The following is a 27,246-nucleotide window of genomic DNA, read 5'->3' on the forward strand; positions in this document are numbered from 1 at the left end:
TAACAGATTTCCAATAACACTCGCCAAATCACCCACTCCCTTGTGGGCAAATGCCCAGCACAACAGGGTCAGCCTGAAACGCTTGTCACAAGTCTAAGGTACCTTATGGGGGGAACAGCAAGAAAGAGGTAGGGCAGGTCTCAGAGCTGGGACAGAAGAAAATGCCACAGCAAGATAAAGGCCATTGTCAGCCTCCCCATGTGTCTCTCTCACGTGTCTTCTCCAGGTGTTTTCATGTGTCCTTCCTCCATGTGTCTCCTTCCAGTCTTTTCTCCAAGTCCCTGAGTGCTGGTCAAAGCCAAAGAAGCAACAACCCCAAACTGCACGTGTTCTGTGCTGTGTAGCTTCACCTGGCCCCTCAGCTCTGCCCTTTGTCCTCAGTAGCTCCCTTGCTCAGGAAGTCTGGTTCAGAGCACCCTGGGACTGATAGTGTGAGGTGGTTGCATGAAAGTGGGGGCAGGGAATATGGTGGCCATTCAACAGCACCCTCTCCTTTTCATGGAAATGCTTCTGTAACAAAATAACTCTTAAGGCAAAAAACTCATTCAGCTCTCAATTGTCATTCTGCTCTGTCCACATAGTCACTGAGTTATCTCTTTAAAGTGACCTCTGTGCATTCTTTCATCATATCCACGAGGCTTTCAGGGATATTTGTTTGCCTCAAAAATACAAATAGAAGTTTTATATAAAAATGGTGAATCAGGGGCCTCCCCAGTGGCACAGTGGGTTGAGTGCAGAGCTGTGGAGCTGTCTGCAACCTCTGCGACGTGGGTTCAATTCCAGGCCGGCCAGGGAGATACCCGCATGGCGTGGCAGACCTCTCCTGTCTCGCCCGCTGCTCCCCTCAGCAGTGCTTTCAGTCCATCTGCCTATTCTGCTCCCCACTCTGTCTCTCACCCTCTCTCATCCTCTCACCCTCCCTCACATCTGGCCTGTACCCCGGTTCTTGTATAAATAAATCTTTAAGGGTACAGGCCAGATGTGTGGGAGGGTGAGAGGATTCACCAAACACAGAGCGGGAAACAGAACAGGCAGACTGATGAAACACACTGCTGAGGCGAGCAGCGGGCAAGACAGGAGAGGTTTGCTGCACCATAAGGGTTTCTCCTCGGGCACGCTACAGAGGCTGTGGGGAGCTTCACAGTGTGGTGCTCAACAGCCTGTGCCACCAGGGAGGCCCAAATAAATAAAATCTTTAAAAAAAAAGGTGAATCAAATTCTCTTGATGCATTAGAAAAGAAAATGAGGATTCATTAGAAAAAAAAACAGGCAAGTTGTACATTTAAAAATAATAATTAGGTCTTATGAAACAACGACAAAAATTAAAGAAAACCAACTTGACTTTATCAGATGATCAATGATTTTGGGCATTTCCATGTAACCAAAATGTTTTGAAAGAGCCAGAGGTACTGAAGTGTCTTCCATCACCCAAAACACAAGCACACAAACACAGCGATGCACAGACACAAAAACACACATTTTCACCAGCTCCTATCTTTGTCTCAAAACTGTCTGCCTGGGGCAGTGGAAACCTGGTCTTGCTGGAGTATGACTTGCTGTCTGATTGTATGAAAATACAGAAGAGGATTCAATGGCCATGAAGAACACCTTCCAGTCTAACTCTCAAATGTAGAATGAAATCAACTAGAACACCACACTGACGATCTCAATTTAAGTCTCTTCTAAAAACAAAGTTGACATTTGCATGGTCGTCTCTCAGCAAATTTGGCAGGGAAAAAAATCTGTTTCAAATATTTCAAAAGAATTCTTACCCATCTTTTAAAAAAATGTTCTTAAAGACCCACCAGTGACAAAAACACACCTTTTAAGCCCTCCCTCCAGCACTGTCACATTTACCAGGTGACATTTTCTTGTACTTCACATAACTTATCTGACACAATAGCGTATCAGCAATATACTACAGGGAAGATAATTGGAATCAAGAAAGCTAATCCACCTTTCTGCTTCATCTGTCAGAAAGAAAAAAAATGAAGTCACAGCAAATACTTTTAAAAGCACAACAGTAGAGTGTCAATTTCCTGACTCAGCAACCCAAACAAAAATGGCAAATCTATTCACAAAGACTTAAGAACCTGCCACATCTGGTATTCAGTAACATAATGTGCTTTCATAGTTAACTCAAATGGAAATTGTAGGAAAGAAAAAAGTGACAGCCCCCACCCCCCCACCTCCACCACATAAGGATATGATACACCATGTGGGAGTAACTATCAAATAATTCAGCTCAGTTAAAACACACAATTAGTAAATTGGTGTCACAGAGTAAAAGTTTCAGAAAAGTGATTCCAAGTGCAAGAAAGGACAATGATTTCCAAATAATATTTACAGAAAGCAGTGTCACCTGGCCACAAAGTGAATCAGGGGACAACAGGTATCCCAGGTAAAATCTAAACTCAGTGATATTCACACACACACGTCCCATCTTCCTTATGCTCTGAAGCAAAGATTCCTATGAATTAAACACAAACAAACATGCTGATTATAGAAATTTCCTTGCACAGAAGAAAAAAATAAATGACTTGATGAATCTATTGTTCCTGTTTCTGGCATAGCAGGAAGAGAATGTTTGAAGCTGTAATTATTTCTCTGGGGACAATTTCCACAAGGCCCCAATCTCTCCTTGACCCCCTTACTTTCTCCACAGGAATTCCTTGCCTTAAGAATCTACCCAGTTACCAAGAGGCTGTCCACCTCGACATATATTATTTCAAAAGTTGTTTCAAAAGTTGATGACTGTCCTCTCTAGGGAGAAAATTATCTAAAGATGCACCGAGTTCACAGCCCCTGTATGAAAAAGTTCCCTTATTGAAAGAAGGCAGTTGGGGGCCTCCCCTGGTGGCACAGCAGCTGAGCGCTGGGCTGAGAAGCTGCCCGCGGCCTTGGTTCGATCCCTGGCCACTGGCGAGCGTTCCACATGGCGCGCAGACCTCTCCTGCCACGCAGACCTCTCCTGCTGCACCTGACACTCTACTGCAGTGTACTTCGTCAGTCTGCCTGTTCTGTTCCCAGCTCTGGCTCTGGTGAATCCTCTTGTCCTCCCGTGCTTCTGACTGTACCCAGTGCTTGTATAAATAAATGAATAAATCTTTAAAAAAAAAAAAAGGCAGCTGGGTGGTGACCTGGTCACCGAGGCAACCCCTCATTCACCTTCACACTATCCCATCACTACTGCTTCGAGGTCTGGGCAATGGCAGATGTAGTTAGATTCTAGCGTTGATGCATAAAAGCCCAGAAATTAAAAAAAGGAAATGGCAAGGTCTTTATTTTCCTCCCTGCTTTGATGTTCAAGTACTAAGAAGGAAAAAAAAAATTGTAGGAAAGACATTTTTACATGGAAACTTGAAATGTAATTTGTTATTGGCTGGGCTCCGAATCCTGCCTCCTGTCAAGACAGAATCCTGTTATCACCCTGTGCAAACCCTTGAGGCAAGATCACTGCAGACTAATTCACAGCCTGTCACGTCTCACAACTTAATTGTCATAGACTGATATAAACAGAGACCATTTTTTGTCACTCGTAAATGTGTTTTATTATGAAAACTTTAATGTAATTAAGTCCATCTCTTACATCAAGCTCAAGATCTTTTTGGCAGTAGGTACCACAAATAGTAAATCAAGCTGCCCTTTAAGCTGTAAACCAGGGTCATCACTAACCTTAGCTACTAGAGCGTCCTATGCTTATGCAAAATTTCCTTATAAGTTCCAGCAATACTTCATTTAAGGGGCTTGTTGCTTCTTCCTGCCTTTCTTTATTTGAAAATATCCTAAGAAGGTTAAAGCATTATACTTGGAACTGGAAAAACACCACTTAGTTCTGTCTTATCCTCTAGGAAAGAAAATTACAGGCAATCACAATTTAGTGTGATAACTGTCATGGTGCGGGTGGTGGTGAACAGTTGGGGGGGCTGTAATATGGATGAAGGCATCAGGGAAAGCCCCCTGTAAAAACCAATGATGTTCACATTGGGAGGTAAGAGGCTGAGGGGCTCTCCTGGCAAAAAAGCGTGTGGTTAGAGATAGTGTGTGAGACGTGGGGTGCTATGAAAAGTGAGTTTGGTGAGTGTGCAGGATCATTGCAGAGAGCATTTTTTAACTATGTTAATGACTAGTCCTCTATCCTAGGACCAGTGTTAGGTGCTGTCACATTTGGGCTACAGCTCTGGCTGCAGTTTAGAGAAAGGATGAGAGAAGGACCATGAACAAATGTTAGAAGACAAGAAAGGTGGTGGTTAGAATAATCACAAGAGAAAATGATGACCCATTTAAGGCACTGCTGGTATGGATGGTGACACAGACCTAAAATATGTAGGAGGGGAAGATGGACTCTGTGATTGATTCTGTGTTCGATGACAAAAGAGTGTCAGGTCTTGAAGGACTATATGGATGGTATTGCTGTCCCCTGAGACAGAAAATGGGGTCAAAGGAATATAATTGGTAAGAAAAGGGACTTCAATTTATAGATGAACTTGGATGCCTGTGGAATATGCCCAGTGGAATTTTCAGAAGGCATGTTGACCTTGAGACCAAGTTTCTAAGAAAGACAGAGAGCAGGAAGGGGAGAAGGTGAAGGAGAACTAGCACAGGAGAAACAGATCTAGGAATCATCATGTTGTAGCTAAGACTTGGAGTGCCTGGAGTAGATGAAATAGCGAGACATCTGAGGAAGAGTACAGAGGCACAGAGAGCAGAACCAGGGCAGAGTTTGGAGGAAGACAAAACACATTTAGAGAAATCTGAGAAAGATCCAGAGAAGCAAAAGCAAAACCAGGCAAGTGTCACCACCCAAGAATTCTGGGTTTGAAACACTGTTGTAGAATGATTTCATTATTGTCTTTTTTCTCCATTTGACCATAAGCTCCACCGAGGGCAGGATCTTCATCTGTCTTGTTTTGTTTTTTGTTGTTTTTACATTGCATCCCAAGGGTAGTACAGTGCCTGACAGATAGTAGAAGTTCACAAAATGTTGCATTCATTCATCCTGATCCCTAGTGGAATACAAGGTTACCATTTGCATGCAATAAATGAGAAAAAATTCAGGAAGTTCAATGTTACAATTTTTAGTTGTTAACTTCCTCTTGAGTCTTAACTATGAAGATACTTGGATAAGAAGTCAACTTTCTACTAAGATGTGTTGGTTAGGTGTTCCATTTTCAAAATCTGTATCAACTTTTGGTGGTAGAGCACACTTGTTTATTGCTGCATAGCAAGTTAATCAATAGCAGTTTAAGCTTTTTCTGTAAAGGGTCATATAGTAAATATTTTAGTGATCTCTATTGCAATCACACCACCTGCTCCTGCAGTGTACAAAGAGCCATCAACAGCACACGAACTATTAAGAATGACCCCATTCCAGGGCCTCCCTGGTGGCACAAGGGGTTAAGATGAAGCCTGTGAAGCTGTCCGCAGCCTTTGCAGCATAAGTTCGATCCCTGGCCAGCCAAAGAGTAACCTACATTGCACAACAGACCTATCCTGTCTTGCCTGCTACTCCCCTCAGCAGTGTATTTCAGTCAGTCTACCTGTTCTGCTCCCTGCTCTGTCTCTGGTGAATCCTCTCACCCCCCACCCCATACCTATGGCCTGTACCCCAGCTCTTATATGCATAAATAAATAAATATATAAAAAAGACTCTATTCCTATACAACATTATAGATGGACATTGATATTTGAACTTCATGTGATTGTCCTGTCACAAAGTATCGTTATTTTGATTTCCTTCAACCATTAAATAATTTAAGATCCACTCGTAGCTTTTAGTTTGCCAACAACAGCATTTTTATTGTTTTTAACTATTGAGGTTGGGGGTGAAGAGTTAATCCAGTCCAGAGGGGTGAGTCTCCTGCTTCTCTGATATTAACGAGGTCAGTTTGGTAGCACTGGGTCTTGGAAAGGCTGTCCAGAGGGTCTAAGACAGCTTTTATTCATATCCCTGGCACCTTGGTGGAAATGCCTGCAAGGCTGGACTCAGCAGGAATAGCGACTGCATTTGCTGAACTGACTTTCAGAGAGATTTACGATTACCAATATGTGTTTTGATGGAGGTAAGACATTTTCTCTATGTAAAATGAGCCAGGTTTTGAAAAGAAGGAATGATGCTTATCAGCATTAACACAGTACAATGGTGTAGGTTCCTTAGTTTCCTCGTAAGTAAGTGCTTATGTTAATACGCACTGTCAGGTCTTGTACAACTGTTCACTTTTCATCTGATCATTTCCTTTTTTTCCTTCATCCTTCAATTGCCTTTCCTTTTCAGTTCAAAACAAGCCTGCAGAGTAAATGCTGAAGCATAATCCTGTATTAATTTATGGGCCGTGGTGTAGCTTACTAGAAATGAAATGCTCTGGTCCCATGAAATCCTAATCACTTTTGCAGCCAGCAGGTGCCAGAGTTAAAGCATTTCCAGTGAAGTGAACAAGAACATTAAATAAAACCAGTGCTGGGGACTGGATGTATTTGAGTCAGGAATAGGAAAGCACCATGTTACTGATCAAAGCTTGGCCGAGGGAGGCAACTTATTTGGCTTTAACTCAGTGGGAAAGGCAGTAACTTCAAATCCATGGTCAGTTCAATTCAATTTAGGAGAGACTTACCCAGTTATTTCTGTATTGCATACCAAGTAGAGAGGTTCTGAACAGGCTTATGAAAAATCTCCCCAGTGAAAGAGAGATGTAAAAGTGTCCCATGTGCAAGTTCTTTCAACTCTGCCTGACTCTTGGAACAATCTTCCCCAAGCTCATCAGAATCTCATAAGAAGGGGACGGGGCTTTCAAGGAGGTGTCTGTTTGGAGCAGAAATTCCGATCCCATCCCCGTAGCAAATTTATCTGTGATACGGCAGAGGTGGTAGGAGAGGCCCCCGCCCCATTAACTACTGATTAGGAGTTATCCAAATGAACACAAGATTTGTGAAAACCCAAAGATAGGTGAGTTTCCTGAATATACAAATGGCTGTGAATGGCTGTTCTAAAATATAAGAACCATGGACATGAAGACATGGTTAAATACAAAGCAAATCCAAAACAAGATTAAGACATAGTTGAAAAGTTGTATATTCAAATTTTGTTCTGATAATCAATTATGTGAATTCCAAACTACTTCACAAAGCTGGCAGGAAATTTACATATATCCTAGAGGATGTTTGAGGGATGTTATATCCAATTGAATGGCATAGAGAAATAGAATGGTGAGCCAAAAATTATAGATAAGCATAAAATTGCTGATGCTGTATTAGGTTTAAGAATCCCTGATCTGAGGGAAATGCAAATCAAAACCACAATGAGGTACCATCTTACACCAGTGAGAATGGCACATATTAAAAAAAACTAGCAATAACAAATGTTGGGGAGGTTGTGGAGAAAAAGGAACTCTCCTGCACTGCTGGTGGGAGTGCAAATTGGTCCAACCACAATGGAGAGCTGTGTGGAGATTCCTCGACCTGCTAAAGATGGAGCTTCTATATGATCCAGCAATTCCACTCCTAGGTATTTACCCAAAGGACACAGAAACATTAATTCCAAAGGGCACCTGCACCCCTATGTTTATAGCAGCACTATTTACAATAGCTAAGCTATGGAAACAACCCAAATGCCCAAAAATAGATGACTGGATCAAGAAGATGTGGTACATATACACCATGGAATATTACTCAGCAATCAAAAAGATAAACTCATGCAATTTGCAGCAACATGGATGGCGCTGGAAGGGATCATGCTCAGCGAAATAAGTCAGAAAGAAAACAAAAAATGCTGGATGGCCTTACTCATAGCAGGAATTTAGAAAACCTAAATGAGGGACCAGGAAAAAGACTAATTAATACAAAGTAAAAATCAACAAGCAACTACAAACCAGAGTCACACTATGGGAGGCGGGAAGGGGCGGAGAAAGGAAGGACTAGGGTCAAAATAAGGGTGGGGTGCAATTGTATGGGGAACATAACCAAAATGAAAATGCATACATTGTGCAAAAATGAAAAATGATGTAAGAATTATATAAAATATTAAAAAAAAATCCCTGATCTGAACACCTTGGCAGGACATTTATCTTCCTAATGATATTCAACTTACAGTAATATTAGAATGAGCTGGCTTTCCCTAGATTCAACTTAAGGTGTTATACCGGATAGTGCCCACATTTTACTTTCCAGCTTAATCTTTATTTCAAATGCCTGTTTCACTTATAAATCATTTTAAAAGCAATGTAAAATAGCTATGTTAATAGATAATGATGATAGCATAGACATTTTGAATTTGGCATCTAACATTGACTGTTTTATCACTTCTAAGTTTACAAATAAAATAATTGCAAATGTACTAGTAGCCAATTAGCTGGGGGTCACCCCAAAGATGCATGGAAACATTTGTGCAGGTTGTGATTTGAACAAAGAAATGATGCAAGATATTCATCAGTTTGGGGTAAGAATGGAAGTAAGAGGGTGGGAAAAGATCTTGAACTAGGTCAATAGACTAAAGCGTGAATTCTCCAATTTAGACGATAACCAATGGGCAAAAAAAAAAAAAAAAAAAAAAAAAAGAAAAATCGTGTCTGTGTGACAGGTGGGTGTCTGCATGTGCTTCTATTCATTTCTTCACACTGGATAATGAAATTGTTGCCAGGATTTGCAAAATGACAGAAGGAACCCCTTTGGTAGGCGTTTGCATTTGACTCCTTCTGTTAGTCTATCATGAAACTAGAGCTATAAAGAATATTTTATTAGCAAAGATCTTCAATCTCCTTCCTTCTTTCAACCAGTTTGTCAGAATCACAACACAAATAATTCAGTTTTTAAAAACAAAGCTGTTCTAGAATAGGACTGCTAATGGATCCCTTGAAGGGTCTTCCTGTTTTGACAAGTCAGGTTCAGAGAGGATTTGTGGACAAGAGAGGATGGTTTGTTTCATCTGCATCCAGACATCTTATCCCAGGAAAAGTTTTGTGCTGTGATTTTTTTTTTTTTAAAGAACTACTGTCTAGAGTTTTGACAGTGTTCTCTGCTGATAATCCTTAACCAATTAAAGAGGCCCCGCCAGAGACCTTGTTCATAAAAGATTTACAGAAAAGTCACAGTGTAGTTGAATTCAAAATGAAGAGCATACAGATTAGTGAGCAGTTTTTGAATAATAGCACATTCAGGAAAAGACAGAACATATCACCTCAAAATACAATGGAACAGCATTATAAAAGATATCTTGGGAGTCATTTCTCTCCCCTAACAACTCTTTGGAATAAATAGATTTCTTTGGGGTTACTTTGAAAGACTAGACCACTTACTAGGTAATTGGGTTGACAATTGCCCTGTTTTGAGATAACACTCCAGGGATACACACATCTTGCCCTGAGCAAAAGCATCATTTTGATAATTTGAAAAACAAAAATGTTAGTTTGAATGTCTCTTGCTGAACTGACATTAGTAGTGGAAGCAGAATCAGGTTTATATATGTCTAAGGGGTCTGTCCTATCAAGATCTGAATTAATCCCCTTCACTTTCCTGGTCCCTATTCACTTTTAGAACGTGATGTTGCTTTTGCAAGAGTTGGTAGTTTATGTTTGTTTTCTTCTGAAGTTGGGGGCCACAGCAGGCAGGAGGGAGATCAGTAGCTGAAAATGGGGTTTACGGGTCCCAGAATATTGGTTCTGCAGGAGAGAGCAGAAGGGAGGGGCATTCAAACACGTTCACTCCCCATTGTGTGCCAGGCTCTGTAGTAAGTCCTGCAAAAATTATCCTCACCACAGCAGCCTTACAAAGCATGTATTACTATCCCTTTTGTGAAAAGGGCCCCAAGATGTCAAGTCATTTCTCCAACTGTGTCATCAAGCTTAGGGTTGTTCATATTCCAACGTGCATATGACTCAGAGGAGGCTCTTGTAAAGATGCAAATTCTATCTCAGGGGGCCCAGGTGGAGCCTAGGATCCTGCTTTTGTGATTAGTTCCCAGATACCACTGCTGCTGTTGCTTTGGGGACTAGACTTACAGGAGCCAGTCTCTGGGTTACCTTCCTGGGTTCATTTATAGAAACCCCAGATTCAGAGATTAAGAGCCCAAGAACATCTCACTAGAAAGCAGAAAAGCTGAGTTTGAACCAGTGTCAGCCCCATAAGATGATTTTGTAGGAAGTCCCCTACTATTATTTATCAGTCCCCAGAGTGACCCCAGGTAAAATGGAGCCCCCTTTCCAATTGCACGGCTGTTCCGTCCCTTCTGTATGGAATTCTGGAGACGCCACCGTGAACTCCCGTGTTCCAACATCCGGTTGCCACTTTCTGGTGTAAGTTAAGTGTAACATCTCCATTCACTTTCCTGCTCTCTATTCATTTTTAGAACGTGATATTGCTTTTGCAAGAGGCAGCACCCAGGCATCACACACAAACAAGTACCAGAAGGAAGCCATTACAATTCCTCTACAGCAGGGACAACAAACTCTAATGTCCATGGCAAGTAACTTAAAGGAATCAAGTGCCTGGCTGTGTGCCGACCAACTTGAGATCATGTATTTATCTCAAGAGGCCCCCCTACAAAGAGCTCCCAGGAGGACAGGAAAGAAAGCAGGATTAGGCTGTGGTGCAGAATCAGCAAAGGCCTCAACTATCCCTGTGGGACTGGCTATGGCAGGGTAGGTTGGCTTCTGAGTCAAACCAGTAGATATTCCAATTAATTCAGAAAGGTAGTTCAGCAGAACCTCTTCTACAGCTATCTGGGATCTCAGTGAACAACACTGTTTACTTCTTTTTTTTCCAATGACTGATTCCCCTGAGGACATCTCAGATCTTCCAGGGAAATGGGGGTGATGTGGGCATTGCCATGATGGTGGATGATCAGATAATTGTTTCTACTCTTCCTGCTCTTCTTATCCACAGTGACATAGGAGACTTTCTTTCCCTCCAATTTTAAAGTCTGCCATAGAATTTCTAATTTACTTGTGTAATTTGGCTTGAAAAGCTTCATTGAATAGGGGATTGTTTTGTTGGCAATAGAATGTTGGAGAATCTTATTAAATAACATCAACTAGTGGTTCTTTTCCAATACTGACATCTGGCTAAGTGATGTACTTGGGTGAGCTATATGCACTTAAATGTTTTTAAAAAAATGAACCAAATCTAGGGAAAGAAGTAGGATATCAGATAATTCAAGCAAATTGTCCTACAAGAGATATTTTCTAATTTTTATTATATATATGTAATAAACACATGCATATATAGATTATCTAATAATTTTACCCTATAAACTGCATTCCTTACTAAATGGCCTTGGGTTCTATAACCAAAATTCATGACATAGATTTGTGCCTTAAAATACCAGGGTCAATGCAGTCTTTATTTAGTGGGTCAGGAGCTAAATGGTCTTAATTGCCATGTGCAAAGCAAGTTGTTTGGAAAAAGAAACTCTGACTAGCTTTCTTAGCTCCTCTCCCAGTTTATCTCGTGTGTGTGTGTGTGTGTGTGTGTGTGTGTGTGTGTGTGTGTGTGTGTGTATATAGGAAGGAGCTTGGGGGAAGGTTGCTCTGTGTATGTTCCATTGTTTTTAGCACTGCATCTCATCATTGTCCTTTATTACTAACATCTCTGATTTCTCCATCTTTCCAGTTTTATGAGCTGATCAGCTCTTCGTCACCAGTTCTGGCAATAAGCTTCTTCACTCGCTCGACTTTTTTTTAACATCCATCTTTTGTCTTCCAAATATCTTTTTTGAAGTCCTGCATTCGTCGCCGTCATGTCCTTGATATTGTGGGCTTATTTTATTTTTACTTTTTAAATTATTGTAAGGAGTAGAGGGAGAGGAAATATGCATACATGTTTAATCTCTCATCTTGACTTGTAAACTTCCAAAAGATACTAAATGTTACGAGTATGGTGAGAAGCCATGCTTTGAATCAAATTTAATTTTTTTTAAATTTCACGTAAGGAAATCCCTTAGTTTTCACTTCTTGCAGGGGAGATGTAGTGGGAACAAGTGTAAGTATGTATAAATGCCACCTTTTTTATCCCAGCAGAGGGTTTGTATATTATATGAGTCTATGCTTTTCTAGTAACAATACTGAGTATAGTTCAGTGACGTGGAGGCTACAGGGCTCAATAAGATACCAATGGTGACTAATTAAAGTATAAGCTATATCAGAACAGATGCTCAGAGATGTTATTTAAAGTCTGATTTCTTGCTTCTGTCTAGATAATAACAGTAAGAATATTAACCAGCATGCAGTGAGCACTTAGGTGTGTGACACTGTTCTCAACACTTTCCTCAAGTCTCCCACAGTACTTATATACGTAGGTGCTAGTATCATCCTTCCCATTTTATAGAAGACAAAACAAAGATAATTACTCAACAGCACACAGGTAGTAAGTGACAGACCCAACGTGTATACCCAAAGAACTATTCTGTAAGTTGCAGAGTTCCTCTAAGACTCTCTGTGTGTGTGTGTGTGTGTGTGTGTGTGTGTGTGTAATATATGTGCTACAATATCTCAAAATGCTTTTAGATAAGGGTGAGTGGTAAACTGTCTCTCCAGGTGAAAAAAAAAAGAAACCCCGATTTGCAGTGTTTGCTGACATGTATTGTGTAAATACTTCCACCTTGGCTAATTTCAAGGCTTTAACGATTTAACAATTGGCACTGCTGGCAAAAGCAGATTCTAATATAACACTACTTTAGCCTCATTAGATCTAAATTGAGTGAGCTTGGATTGTCTGAAAATACTTTTATTCTGAACGCTTTACTTTAATTTTCAATTGGCTTTAATTACAATGAGCAGAACAAGAAAGGAAGACAGATGATGTTGGTTTTATTTAGGAATGGAAAAAAGTATTTTGACATTTATGGTGCTTAAGGATTTTGCACAAGTTTGTAAGAGAGATAGATTGCCAGCAATTGGAAAGGAGTTTGTTTTTCTACATCTACTCTAATATCTGATTTTCTCATAAATATTTTGTCACCATCCACATTATAGAAACCAATTTCAATTAAAGAAAATAAGCAACAACATTGAAGGCACAGCATAGAACAACCACAAGTTTAAATGAGTCCACCAATTCTTTAGTTGCTGTCCATGCATTAGAACTATAAATACTTTCTAGTCCTTTAACTCAGAAGCAAATAGGTTGATCATAGCAACTTTAAATCCATTATATGCATTTCAAATGTGACAATGGATCGATCTTTCTTCCGCTGGGTATACTTTCTCCAAATACTGAAATATGACCCTGCTTTACTGATTGGCCCTGGGTTGTGTGAGAAATTATCTACCATATAGTACACATGAGCCACAATTTGTGCTTTTTTTGTAGACCTCATTATCTCATCTTTTTTGACTTCATGCACTTAAAGTATTCTGAGTAAGACATAAACAACATAATACTCAGGAAAACAAGCATAAAATTTAAATATGCCCTTTCAGAAGCTTTTTAAAAGATCTGGGAATCTTTTTTAAAAGACCCATAAGATGACATCAATTGGTCTTAGTTTATCTTCATAATTAGCACCCAATTAAGATATCTATTTACGTCACAAGCTTTAACACAAAAGGATTTAATTAAACTATTAAGATATTAAACGGGTTCAATTATATCCTTAGCTTCAATCACCAAACATCTGATGTAATGACAATTTAAAAAGAAGTTAAACAATTAAAAATTAGGGACTTTAAAGGCATATTTCAGTCTGTGTGTAATATTGCAATTAAAAACACATCATGCATGGGCCTCTCTGCAGCATGAGTTGGATTCCCCCGCCGGCCAGGGAGCAACTCACATGGGGCAGCAGACCTCTCCTGACTCGCCCCACTGATCCCCTCAGCAGTGTATTTCACTCAGTCTGCCTGGTGGATTCTTTCACACACACACACACACACACACCCCCACCCCGCCCCGCACCTCTGGCCTGGGGTATTTAATATATGAATAAATAAATCAATCTTTAAAAAAAAAAACACATAATGTATATTATTTGCCTCCTGAAACCAACAAAAGAATCACTTAGGTGAATGCTGGCATTGGAAATAGGTTTGTTTATTATGTGTGTATGTGTGTGCTTGTATCATACATGTATATTTGTAACCACTTTAGGACAGAACAGTTGGAAAAGGTGGAAGTAAAACCAAGAACTGCTTGAAATACCTACCCATTATTTGGTATGCTTTATTAGTGCAAACTGTTAAAATTTGAATTCATTACCGGCTCATTTATTCAAAGGAATGAGGTTCACATTTTCTGTGTTTTAGACAGGATCCCTGGATAAGAGTAAGGATCTTTTAGAAATTTTATTGTAATTAATTCAACTTTCATGTGTGAACAATCTCGGAGGGTTGTCCTTAGCTTTTGTTAAACCATTCTTCAGACTTGGTGCTTGTAAAACAGCAGTGTTTCTTCATGTCTTCAAATTATCTGCAGATCTACCATGCTTGACCCATATACTAGGGATGGTGAACAATAACAAAAACTAGGGGGTTTCTTATTAATGACCGTTGAGCTTCAAAAGCATCTAGTGAGAGCTGGCGCCCCCTAGAGGCTGACAAGTTACCCCGCCGCAGCTCAAAAGCCGGCAAAGCCAAGTCACACCTGGTCAGAGACAAAGGCTCTGCCCATGCAGAGCACAGCAAACAGGATGAGCTTTGCATCCAGATCCTGGCAAGGTCCTGTGAGGGTTCAGAGACAAGGGCTCAAGTGGATTTTGCACACAATGAGTTTGCATCCCAGCTAAAGAACCCCCAATCTCTTGTCAGGGGAAACGATGTGCCTCAAGGGGAAACACTGTTATTAATATACTGGACAGTAAACAAAGGGCCCCTTGGGAAGGAGGCACTAGCTCAGTCTGCAAGGTGTTTTGCTACAGAAACATTCTTGAAGATAATCTAGAACAAAACCCAGCGCCACACATGTCTTTTGGATTGCAGCTACTGGGTGTAAAATAGCTAATTCAGGACAACAGTTATTGCCTTGCTCAGTGGCTTCTGGCAGAATTAAGTGAGATAAGCCAAGAAAAAATGCTTATTATTAAATAGTCTATCCGCGCAGGCTGTTATTGTTATGTGATACCCTAGCACATACTCAGATGTAAGACCTTTAATACTGGAACTTCTCTCTCCATTAAAAAAAGATGATTTTTGACTTTAATAAATTTCATTTTCTAGAGTAGTTTTAGGTTCACAGTAAACTGAGCAGAACTTCCCTGAATACCTGAAGCTTTCACACATGCATAGTTGCCCCTGCTCTCAAATTCACGAACAAGACCACGCTGGATATTTACTGATACTGCTAATTGCAATCACCAACTTCTGCACAAAAGATCAATAAAAGCACAGTATAGATCAAGTTCCCTAATCATTTTTAGAAGAAATTATCAGTACTAAAAATTAGTAGTTAAAAAATTTTGGGGGTTAACCTTCATAGGCCGAGTCCCGTCAGAGGATAAAACAGAACAGATACTCAAAGTAATTTGCTCATCAGAAGATTGCCCATGTTCTCTAATACGCACGAAACAAAAAGCACCTTTATTAGCAGCAGTCTTTTCTCTTAACCCAGTAGGGAGCAATATCTAAAACTGATAATCAGTGGTAAGAGATGTAGCACTGTAACACTTAAAATTCAACCAGGACTAATCATATTGTGATTCATTATTACTTTTGGCTTTGAGTTTAAAAACCCTGGAAACTGGGCCTCCCCGGTGGTGCAGCGGTTGAGCGCTGGGTTGCGAAGCTGCCTGCAGCCTCTGAGGCACCAGTTCAATCCCCAGCTGCTCCCCGGCCACGGAGGAGGGTCCCACATGGCGCGCAGACCTCTCCTGCCGCCCGCTGCTCCCTCAGCAGTGTGCTTCGGTCCTTCTGCCTGTTCTGCTCCCCGCTCTGGCTCTGGTGAATTCTCTCACCCTCCCGTGCTTCTGACTGTACCCAGTGCTTGTATAAATAAAAATAAATAAATCTTTAAAAAAAAAATGGAAACTCCATTGTAAGTATCCAAATATACGTTATTTCTTTGGGTTTTCATTATCACTATGGAAATAAATCCCCAAAGTTGCATTTTCTTGAAACATTGGTCAGACATCCCACTATCACTTAAAATTGAAACATACACAAAATACACACACACGTACAAATTCATTCCAGGGTCCACACACAAAGCTTAAAAAAAAAAAAATAGGAACCCAAAAATTTCAAATACAGAAAATAAAAGTGCTATTTCAGCATCCCTTTATTTTTGTGCTGATTTTACACAAAAAATTCAGGACATGTGAGGCACACTACATGACAATAGTGGGTAACCTTTTCAGTGTTTGTTTCTTTCTTCTTTAAATATAGACGCTGACAGAAAAGATGGATTAGATGCAGTCTACTTTTTCCTCAGTTGGCTGGATTTTTTGCGAATTATAAACCATGAAACTAAACTGAGTAAATGTTGGAAGTTTATTGCAAGCAGCACCTAGGGCCGAGAAAAGGGAAAGTGTTTGGTTAAATACAGAACCCATGTATTTATAGCCAACACAGACCTGGCTTACGGCCTGGATACTGGCTACTGTGTGTCTGATGTCCAGCTAAGCTACACAGACTACACCAGTGCTGTCTTCCTTAGCATCAATCAGCTGACATTCCAGTAGAAGGAAGGAAGGTAGTGGGAAAGCCATCTCTTTGAAGAACAAAATGTAGGCTGATTTTTGTTCTGTACATATGCTGTCATTGCTATTATTTTTATTTACTGTTTTCATATCGTTATCTTCTTAGACACATGCTAAACACTTTCACCAGCTACTAGAACATTCTCATCATGTATCCACTCTCTTCCCAGGCTTCCTATTCTTTTCCTTCACAGAAAGTGAGTTATTTGTCAGGGTGCTCTCTTTCTAATCACGTTTATCTTACCCAAGTGGCTTCCTGCTGTCCAATCTAACTGTAAAAACAGTGGATTTTTTCCCCTGCTCGGACACCTGAAGGAGCTCCTTCCAGTGTCACTACTTGAAATATAATGAACTAGTCAATTTTAAATTCACCTACAATTAAATAATTATCACTTTTACATCTTGTCAAATCCAACTATGATTCTTCTAAGGTTTATTTATTAAGAGGGAATCAATGAGCCTCAGTTTTTTATACATAATGACTTTTCCCCCCATAACTTATATTGACTTTTGTATATAAATACTTAAAATAGAATAAGGAATTCCTCACAAGTTTTTCAAACACAGAACTGTGGGAAGTAAAAGATCAAAGAACAATAATAAGCAGTCTAGCCTAAAAAGTGGTATTGATCAGAGAGCTGTATATCCTCCCCATCTGAAAATTCACTAATGAGAAGCAGTAGTGGTTGATCTTGAGATGCTTTGAAACTATAATAGGCTCATGAAGAAAGTAAATGAAGCAAAGGACATGCTTCAAATACAGAGCAAAAATCTCTCTGCTAGCTTCTTTGGTTGACTAATTGGTAATGCATTTTGTACCTTGGAGCCCCAAGACCACCTAAATGACTGAGACACTTAAATAATGAATGGAAAATAAAAAGGGAAGACAATTTATCCTTCTCTACCTCTAATTAATAAAAACATTTGATAGTTTACCATCTCAGCATGTACTGGAGGTTGAAACTAAACTTTAAACACACTTCAAAGATAATAAGTCCTAGGCAAAGATTAGATCACAACTACTAGCAGGCAACTGACGGAGGGTTTTGAGTATATTTTGAACACCAGAGGTCTTGACAGACCACCAATTAACATTTCCCCAGTGCCTGTTCAAAACAGTCCCTATTTCTATTGCATCAGAATGAAATACACAACGATACTTCAAAGTACGTATATTTTTACCAACATGTACAACTTCACACCAATGCAAATTCCAGCGAGAACTTACCATAACTTCCAGTCACATTGGCACATATAACAGCTCCGAAGAACAATGGAAAATACTTCTGAATTCTTGAAATCACATTTTGGCAGGCTATAGTTGGATCTTGTCCACCTCTCATATATTCTACAGCTTGGTAGCTAATTTAAACAAGGTGAAACTTTAGTATCACAGCACTAACCCCAAACATAGTGACTTGAGGTTAGAAGTCCTCATACCTATCACATTTGATAGAAAACACAAATGAATAGGAGTCATAACTCCTGTGATAGTATCAACATCAAAGCAAATAAGGGCCTCCCCCGTGGCGCAGCGGTTGAGCGCTGGATTAGCGAAGCTGCCCGCAGTCTCTGCAGCGCCGGTTCGATCCCCAGCTGCTCCCCGGCCACCGGAGGAGGATCCCACATGGCGCGCAGACCTCTCCTGTCGCCAGCTGCTCCCTCAGCAGTGTACTTCAGTCTTTCTGCCTGCTCTGCTCCCCGCTCTGGCTCTGGTGAATTCTCTCACCCTCCCGCGCTTCTGACTGTACCCAGTGCTTGTATAAATAAATAAATAAATCTTAAAAAAAAAAAAGAAGCTTTTAAAAAAAAAAAAAAAAAAAAAAAGCAAATAAGCCCTGATAGGATGTCTACTTTTTCACCAAATCCACCCATTAATTTCAGATGAGGCGCCTCCCTGGTGGCACAAGGGTTAAGTGCTGCACTGTGAAGCTGTCCATAGCCTCTGCAGTGCGGGTTTGATCCCTGGCCAGGGAGATACCCACATGGCGCGGCAGATCTCTCCTGTCTCACCCACTGCTCCCCTCAGCAGTGCTTTCGGTCTGTCTGCCTGTTCTGCTCCTGGCTCTGTCTCTGATGAATCCTCTCACCCTCCTGTGCATGTGGCCTGCACCCCGGTTCTTGTATAAATAAATAAATATTTTTAAAAAATTTTCACATGAGGACTATTATTTTTGGCTTTGGCTGAGTGTTACTTTATCATAACTGCCAGAAGTCGTGGAGTACAGAGATTACATTTAAACAAGAAAACGTGACCACAAGCAATGGGGAAAACACTGGGGCGTGTGTGACACTTGTAGCTGTAACGATTATCTTTCAGCAATTAATCGTATGGAGCGACTGCACTTTCTGCTCTGATCATCAGTTATCACTGTTCCTTTACTCAGTGGCCTCACATAAATTATTTAAATAGAGTGTAAGTATTCTCATCTGTGAAGCAGAGTAAGAAATATGATTCCATTTCAGAGGACGATGATTACTTAATTTGAATGATTATCATCATCAGAATGATAGGGAAAGAGTTTGTAAGCAGGGTTTCTAAAAAGCTTTTGTACAGACAAGTCTGGATTATCTGGCACCAGCAATTACTTTCCGGGTTGACAGGGACCAGATCTCCCCTGAAGAGCCCTGAGGGTCATACATGGAAGACGTCCCACCTCGGGAGAAAGCGCAGCAGGATATCCCCATCGCCGGTGGCTGCGGCTGCCCCGGCGGTGTCATCAGCATAGGCTCCGGCTCCAGGGATCGGGGAGTCTCCTACTCGGCTTGGGGAGGGAAGAAGACCACAATGTAACTCCAGGCAGGAGATAAAGGACAGAAACTAAACTGGTTCATGAGATGTTCACCAATAGGGGACACTACAGTGACAGTTGCAAATAAATTCTTCATCTGAGCACAGAAAAAAAAAAAAAAAAAAAAACATTTATTTTTCAACTTTGATTTTCACAAACCTACTTGAATAATATAAGAATTGGTACCAGTTATATATGAACATGGCGCTGATTTGTGGTGACTATTCTATTATTACCACCCTCTACTCTCTAATTCTGGATTATCTCAACAGGCTCAAAATTGGTTTTCTTCACCTTAATTTATTCTTGCTTTCTATCCATGTGCCAAAATTTTGACAAGGCTTTTCCTTGCCTTGCTTCTCTATTTCTTTGAAATAAAATCCAGAAATCCTTAAACTGGCTTAAGACCACTAGAAACCTGGCTCCATTCACTGCCCCCTCCACCGTCACTGTGTGTAACACATTTTTTTTTCAGCCAGTGAAGTACTGCCCCTGCCTGGGCCGGAGGAGAGCCTGGAGCCAATATCGTTCCCTCCCATTCGGTATGTGTGGGCACAGCTCCGAGCACCTCTTCTCTGGTTTCCCTAACTACCCCAAGCTCATCTGATCACCATGGCTCCCCTGAAATCTACAGCACTGGTGGCGACACCCTCACTGTTGGTGCTTAACAGCTGTTAAGAGTTTCTTCCATACACGCCTACCTCCTCTATCTCCTACTTGGGGGAGGGCGGGCTGAGATTTGCATTTTTGCAGAGCCCCTCATACTTGGCACAGTCTGGTTTACATTCAATACACATTGTGAGATGTGCTCTTTTGGAAACACTAACCCAGGTATTTTGAATTTTAAACCATTTGTAGATGTACCAGCAGCTGTATGTCCTGTCTGAAGGACGACAACCATCCCTGGAAGTTAAAAAAAAAAAAAAAATAGTGTAGGCATCAATTCTAAAGCTTACCTCACACATAGTTAAATAATTGAGCAGTTGGTAATATAAATACCCCCTTACAGTAACTTCTAGCAGAAGAAAATAGGAAACTTGTGTATATGAAAATTACACCAGTGGCAGGACATGCTTCTGAATGACTTATTCTCACAGTATTGTCTGGTCCACAGCTATCCTCACTCTCCAAATTACCCATTACTCTACAATGCTTTTTCAGAGGTAAGTCCAAAGGAAATCTCTGCTATAGATTAATGGAAATTTTTAAGACTATAGCTTATAAAGATGAATATGGTAAACAACATAACATAGTTAAGGAGCTAAAATCAAAGATTTCAAATCTACAAGAGAAGCATCATTACATTTTAGGGGTTTTGTATAAGGTAATTTAGCAAATTATATACAATGCTAAGAAAGAATGTATACATGTAGACAGACAGACTGACAGACACATTGATAGAGTATTACTTGGTAGTTAAAACAATAAAAATCACCTTTGGTACATGAATCTGGATGAAGAAGTTGAGAACTACAGGAAGGCAATTAAAAATGGTTGAACTTTAACAATTAAAACAGTATAAAAGGTAAATTACCAATAGTGTCATGACCATGGGTATCCCGTGTTTCCTTGTAGGTAGGACCATATTGCATTAAGGTATTAGGTGGTTTGTAGGGTCCACAGTATTTTGAAGCATCTGGTATGACATTCTGTGAACAAGATTTAAGTTTTACTTTTTAGAAAGGTTGATTTTAGAAATTAGCAATCACTAAACATGAGCAAGAAACTAGAAGGACATCTGGTAACTGTAACATAAAAATAAAAAGTCAAAGATAAGCCAAGTCTTTTGTGAACAGATGGATATAATTTACTAAATACCTAGTCTAAGTCTCAGAAGTACATACTATGAAGTAGACATCTATATCATTCAGAAAAGGTCCCTAATTTTTCTCTGTATATCTCTAAGTTTCTCAGCACAATGACCAATATAAACAAGGAATTTTTGCTAGCTATGAATCCTCAAAAGAATTCTGATGTATGTTACCAAACCATACCCACCACCAATGTCCCCAGTGGTGACCATATATCTGAAGAGTTGTGAACCCTTAGCCCTAAATTATAAACAGAACTGCAAATCAACTTTATCTCAATAAATAAATACTATGAAAAGTAAAAAAGGAATATGCATTTTGAAAATTTCAGCATTAATGTAAAAAAATTCAAGTTCTAAGATGGGGAAAAAGAATTCTGAGAATTAAAGCAAAATCTGTTTCAAAACCATCTTTTTACCCAAAGCTAGGTTCATGTGAACATATTCTAAGACTCTAAGATGCCATTATGAATCTTAAAGATTCCAGAAAATAATCCAAATTTACAAATTTAAATTGTTTACATAAATCAGTAATTTAGCCAGATGCCTACTTTGATGCCTCAGATGCCAACATGCAAGTGCCTGCTCTCATCTGGTTTTATAGTGTCTTCTAGCTAAAGCCAGTGACTTCTTGGTTACTTGAGGCAATTAGGGTTTGGGAAGAAACAGATGAGAGACTACACCTAAAGAAGGACTCTGAATGGCAAAGACAATTGGTTTATGCTGAAAGTCTGGCCATTTAAAGACAAATTGCCCCATTAGTAACACACTGACCACCAAAGAATATAAGTCGCCAAGTCAAATAAGGGCAAGATACTGGCTATACTTCACATAGGTAAAATCTAAGACATATTTTAGGCTAATAGTTTCCAAACTTGGATTTTTTTGACTGGAACCTTTGGTTGGAAATACAAGTAGAACAATTCTATCAGGCAGTAGTAGAACTGTCCATTTGAAAATCCCACAGAATTGTCCATTTGAAAATTCTTGTGAGGGACCAGTAGTTCTCCAGCCTAGAAACCATTAGAAGCAGCTGGGAAATATTAAGAACATCCATGCCCAGCCACCTTAAATAGCTAGTTCTAAAGTACGACCAGGTTGTGAATTCAGGACTCTATGCAACAGGTAGACAACAGAAAACAAGGAGATACTGCTTTTATTTTCAAGTAATTTACTTTTTAAAAAGTATGCATCCGTACCCTCCAATAATTTGGCTGGCAATTCCCGGCATGCCAATGTGAATAAAGAGTTTCAGAAGTACTGGTAGATAAATCCTCATTGATAAACCCCATGCTTTCGGCAAACTTGGTGGCTAGAGAAGGAAGGAAAGAAAAATGTAAGTATTCTAAACAGCAGTATTTCAGATCAGCAGTTTTCAAGCGGGGTACACCCATCCAAGGGTACACATAGACTTTCCAAGGAATATTCAGACATGAACAGTTTTAAAGACAGCAGTTTCTAAATCATGTACTTCCATACGTCCTCCCTAAAAGGGATCTACTTGAGATCCTTGGGGTGTATGTAATGACACTTTTCCGTTCTCACCCCCTCTCCACAACTTCTCTTCTTTCACTTTACAAAGAAAGTGAAAGACACCTCTCAACAACACAAAATCTTACTGCTTGAACTAGGGCGCAGTGCCCAGCAAATATTACAAAAGACAGACAACTAGATTCCAAGGAAAGAGTAACAGAGTCCCACTGCTTGTTGAGTAGTTGTCAAGAAAACTGAAGGGTGCCCAGTAGAGTGTTAATAAAAATTAATACATTGTTAAAAATTTTTATTATAGAACACTATGATTTTTCTAATTAATTTAGAAGGTGTTCAAGGAGCACTGACATAGCAAAATCCCTTCAGTTCTCATTTATTTGTGTGTTCCATCTTATGTTAATAATGCTCCTGATTTCACATCTAATACAGTTATATTAATAGTGTGATATACTTACAGTATAATCTAGTTATAATACAGTCACAGTGTAATACAGGAAATGATGATGTTTCCTATTTCAGTCCAGCAATTACCATCCATACATAAACTAATTTTTTAATCCTATTTTAAAGGTGAACAAAGTGAGAGTCAGAAGTTAAATAACTAATTGTGAAGTATTACTGAAACTAGAATTTTAAGTTAGGTGCACTGTTTTATACTCAGTACTTTCACCGTGAAGAATCCACACACAGTACTAGGTAAAATTTGGCTGAGTTAAAAATATACCTGATTCGCCTACTAAAAGTGTATGTGTTGTATGTTCCAGTACTTTCCGTGCCACACCAATAGCATTTTTAATGCGTCTGAGACCTCCTACTGCTCCTACATTCATAGTAGTGCTGCAAGAAAAAAATGCAGTGAGATGTACTGAGGTATTTTCATAGGTTCACAGATAAAAACTATTGCTTTATTCCAAGCAACCGTGTTTTGTCGGTTCAAATGCACCATCTAAACATAAAAGTACATGCATAGAGTCATACAAATTCCCCCAATTAGACACATCAAGGAGACAATCTACCACATACCCCAAGAGCATGAAAATCTCAGTTGCACCTGGCTCATTTCAAATATGGCTTTGGAATGGGGTTTTTAACAGCTTTAGGTCAGGCAAGCCACATAATGTGTAGATAGTAGAGAAATGACTGTTTTCGCCAGGTCAGAGACAAATTTTTGCAGCTTGGAGGATCTCCCTGTTTTAAGCAATCTGCCTCCAAGTGATATTTCTATAATTGCTATGATTTTGTTTCTTTCTAAACCAAAAAGGAAACTCCTTGTGTTTAGAAAGACCAAGGAAAATAAGCCAGGGATTTTGACCTGTGGCATGCATTCATTCATTCTGCTCTCAGTAGAAGAGTGATCGACTCATTCAATAGCAAGTGCCAGCGCAGAGATAAATCTGTCCGAACAGCATTCTTACCCATCCATGATCATGGCATCCAGTGTGGTTTCCCCAAATTCGTCAGGACTTCCTCCAAAACCCACGGTGCCGTCACACTGTTCCTCCTCACACATGGCACAGCCTTTCTCAACCGCATCCAGAGCAGACCCTCCAAATGCTAAGGTCCTCCATGCTGTCAATCAAATCCCAACAGTGCATGTTGATATATCTGGTTTTCCATTGCCAAGCGTAACAAAATATTTGTAGAACTCAAACTTTTTTGTCATGTTTACTCAAAGCTAACCTGAATTTTTAACAAATTAATTTCTCAAGTGGTACAAAGGAGTCAGTGATAGAGATGATGCAATTATTTACTATAAGAATTACCAGAGATAATGCAACTATTTACTATAAGAATTTGAGGACTTTAGCTATTGATGCAAAGTGAGGGTTTTTGTTTTTCCCACTTTTTAATAACTTTCTTCTGTGTGTGAGAAAATGTTCTCCTTCAATTTAAAGTGTTACAATTAAAACTACTAAAAGACTCAAAGTCATTAAATCGTAAAAAATCATTAAGTCATATAAGTTTCTTCTGCATCATTAGATTATAAAATTATACATAACTAATACCTTTATTGAGGTAACATCTATCACAGCAAGTTTCTGTGATATATGCAAGGGCAGTAAATACAATGTGGGTTTTATAAGGATTAATTCATTTAATGGTCACAATAGCTTTTTGGGTTTGTTCTTCACATTTACTATCCGCATGTTAAAGAGCAGGAAACAGACTCAGAGGCGGTAAGTAACTTTTTCAAAGTCACACAACTAGTACACAGCAGGGGTAGGATTCAGAAGGAGACAGTTTGGCTTTGGTGACCAACTTCTTACTAGGGGTCCTCCTGCCTTGACAAGGAAACAAAAAGTATTTAATGGTCAATTTCTTTACTAAAAACCCTAGAATTCCTGGAGAGATAGCTGCCACTGTCGGTAAACAGTTTAAGTGTTACTACTGGACATGTGGGCCTGAAATCAGAGATCAAGAAGTTCCTGGTTCAACATGCCAAGGCTTACACAATGCCACTGTGCTTCCTTCTCTGTCTCATCTCCGGGATTTTTTTTCAGTTCACTACCTTATATGTTCTGAATCACATGTGCTGAATGTAACATACAAACTTAGCTCCACCAAAATCTGGGGCCCACTCTGTCCCCAGAAAGTTTTATTAGCCTCATATAGGGGAAAAGAGGTCTGAAATTACTTTTATGATAGTATGAAACACACACACACACACAATACAATGAGAAAATGCTAAGATGGATGGTACGGACAGAATAATACCAAAGAACAGAAGACAACACTTAACAGACTGGGCATAAGGGCAGTATATCAAAGAAGACTTCTTGGAAGAGGTGATACTTCAGGTTGGTGGTTCTCAATGCTGGCTGCAAAGCAAAGTCACTTAAGGAGCCTTATAAAAAACGAAAAGTCCTGGGTACAGAAGTCAGGTACAGCTATTTTCAAGCTCTGCATCGATGATAATCTACAGTCACGACTGTCCCATTCCAGGTGCCAAACAGGCATGTCAGCATGTGGAGTGTGTGAGTAGGGGGGAGAGAGGGGGTTGGTAAATGCAATGAGTATATTTTGGGGGGGTACTTATTAGTCGTCTGCAAAGTTGGAACACAAGGTACTGGGGGGATTTGGGGGGTTAGAACAGAGCCCTGGAGGGACAGAGAGGAGGCAGCTGGAGAAGACTGGATGTCTGGACAAGACGGGGTAGGCAGATAGGATGCCCCACAGCAGACAGGACACCCCAGTTCTAGGTTAGCCGCAGGGTGGAAAACACTAGCCCCGGGGTGCCGAGGACCTAGAACGCAGCAGTGGGAGGGGGTGCCCGAGCACAGGCAATCGCAGAGGTCGCGGCGGCTCAGGCGGCCGCAGGAGGGGGCGCCCAGGGCGGGCCCCGCAGGCGGGCGCGGCTCCGTCCCCTCCGAAGGCCCCGCCGCGCCGCCCCGCGCCCCGGCCCCGCCGCGCACCTGCTTCGGTCGCGTTCCTAAAGGGCCAAGTGTTGAGGACCAGCGGGCCGGCCATGTACGAACAGGCCGGGCCGAGCAGGAGGGACATGAGCAGCAGGAGGCTCGACTCCCCCGCCATGTTGTCCCGCGGGCCGTCGCGCCTGAGGGTCACGGGCGCGACAACCGCCGGCCCGGCCTCCGCGGGCCACACCCCGACCACGCCCTCGGCCCGCCCCCGGCGGCCCCGCCCACCGCCGTGAGCGCGGCCGGTCCTCTCGCGAGACTCGCTCTTCCGGGACGGGCGAGGTTTGGGCCCCGCCGCCCGGGCTGCAGCTCGTGCCCCAGCTCAGCTCAGCGCAGCTCCGGGGAGTTGGTTTTAAATAGCCGAGTTATTGCCTTCCCGTTGTGCAGGGCTGCGTGAGCTCGTGTTAGAGAATTAGTACGAAATTATGCAGCCCTGGATTGCACGATGCCAGGGATTTCAGTGACTGCTGTCAACTATTTGGTTTAACTTGCCTTTATTTTTTTTTATTTTATATATTTTTTACATTATTTTTTATTTTTGCACAGTGTATGCATTTTCATCTTGGTTATAGTCCCCACACAATTCCCACCTGCCTTATTTTGACCATAATCCCTCTTACCCTCCCCCAACCCGTAGTGTGTCTTTGATTTATAGTTGCTTGTTGATTTTGATTTTTACTTTATTATAATTAGTCTTTTTCCTGGTCCCTTATTTAGGTTTTCTAAATTCCTGCTATGAGTGAGACCATCCGGTATTTTTCTTTTTCTTTCTGGCTTATTTCGCTGAGCATGATCCCTTCCAGCGCCATCCATGTTGCTGCAAATTGCATGTGTTTATCTTTTTTGATTGCTGAGTAATATTCCATGGTGTATATGGACCACATCTTCTTGATCCAGTCATCTATTTTTGGGCATTTGGGTTGTTTCCAAAGCTTAGCTATTGTAAACAGTGCTGCTATAAACATAGGGGTGCAGGTGTTCTTTGGAATTGATGTTTCTGTGTCCTCTGGGTAAATACCTAGGGGTGGAATTGCTGGATCATATGGAAGCTTTATGTTTAGTAGGTCCAGAAATCTCCACACAGCTCTCCATAGTGGCTGGACCAGTGTGCACTCCCACCAG

At 40.6% G+C, this 27,246-nt stretch overlaps 1 protein-coding gene across 1 annotated transcript; it reads right to left on the minus strand.

Moving 5' to 3' along the window:
• Positions 1-16,290: 16,290 nt before the first annotated feature.
• AGA (aspartylglucosaminidase) lies at positions 16,291-26,284 on the minus strand. The gene is made up of 9 exons (XM_037526472.2): positions 26,122-26,284; positions 24,124-24,277; positions 23,433-23,545; positions 22,417-22,529; positions 20,942-21,056; positions 20,235-20,310; positions 19,273-19,380; positions 17,844-17,977; positions 16,291-16,422 (listed from the first exon to the last, which is right to left on the minus strand). The coding sequence occupies exons 1-9, from the start codon at positions 26,237-26,239 to the stop codon at positions 16,322-16,324; spliced, it is 1,032 nt and encodes a 343-aa protein (XP_037382369.1). The 5' UTR covers positions 26,240-26,284; the 3' UTR covers positions 16,291-16,321.
• Between the last annotated feature and the right edge of the window lie 962 nt (positions 26,285-27,246).

The sequence above is a fragment of the Talpa occidentalis genome, unplaced genomic scaffold, assembly GCF_014898055.3.
Source record: "Talpa occidentalis isolate TD23 unplaced genomic scaffold, MPIMG_talOcc4v2.1 talOcc4.4, whole genome shotgun sequence".
Taxonomy (NCBI): Eukaryota; Metazoa; Chordata; class Mammalia; order Eulipotyphla; family Talpidae; genus Talpa; species Talpa occidentalis.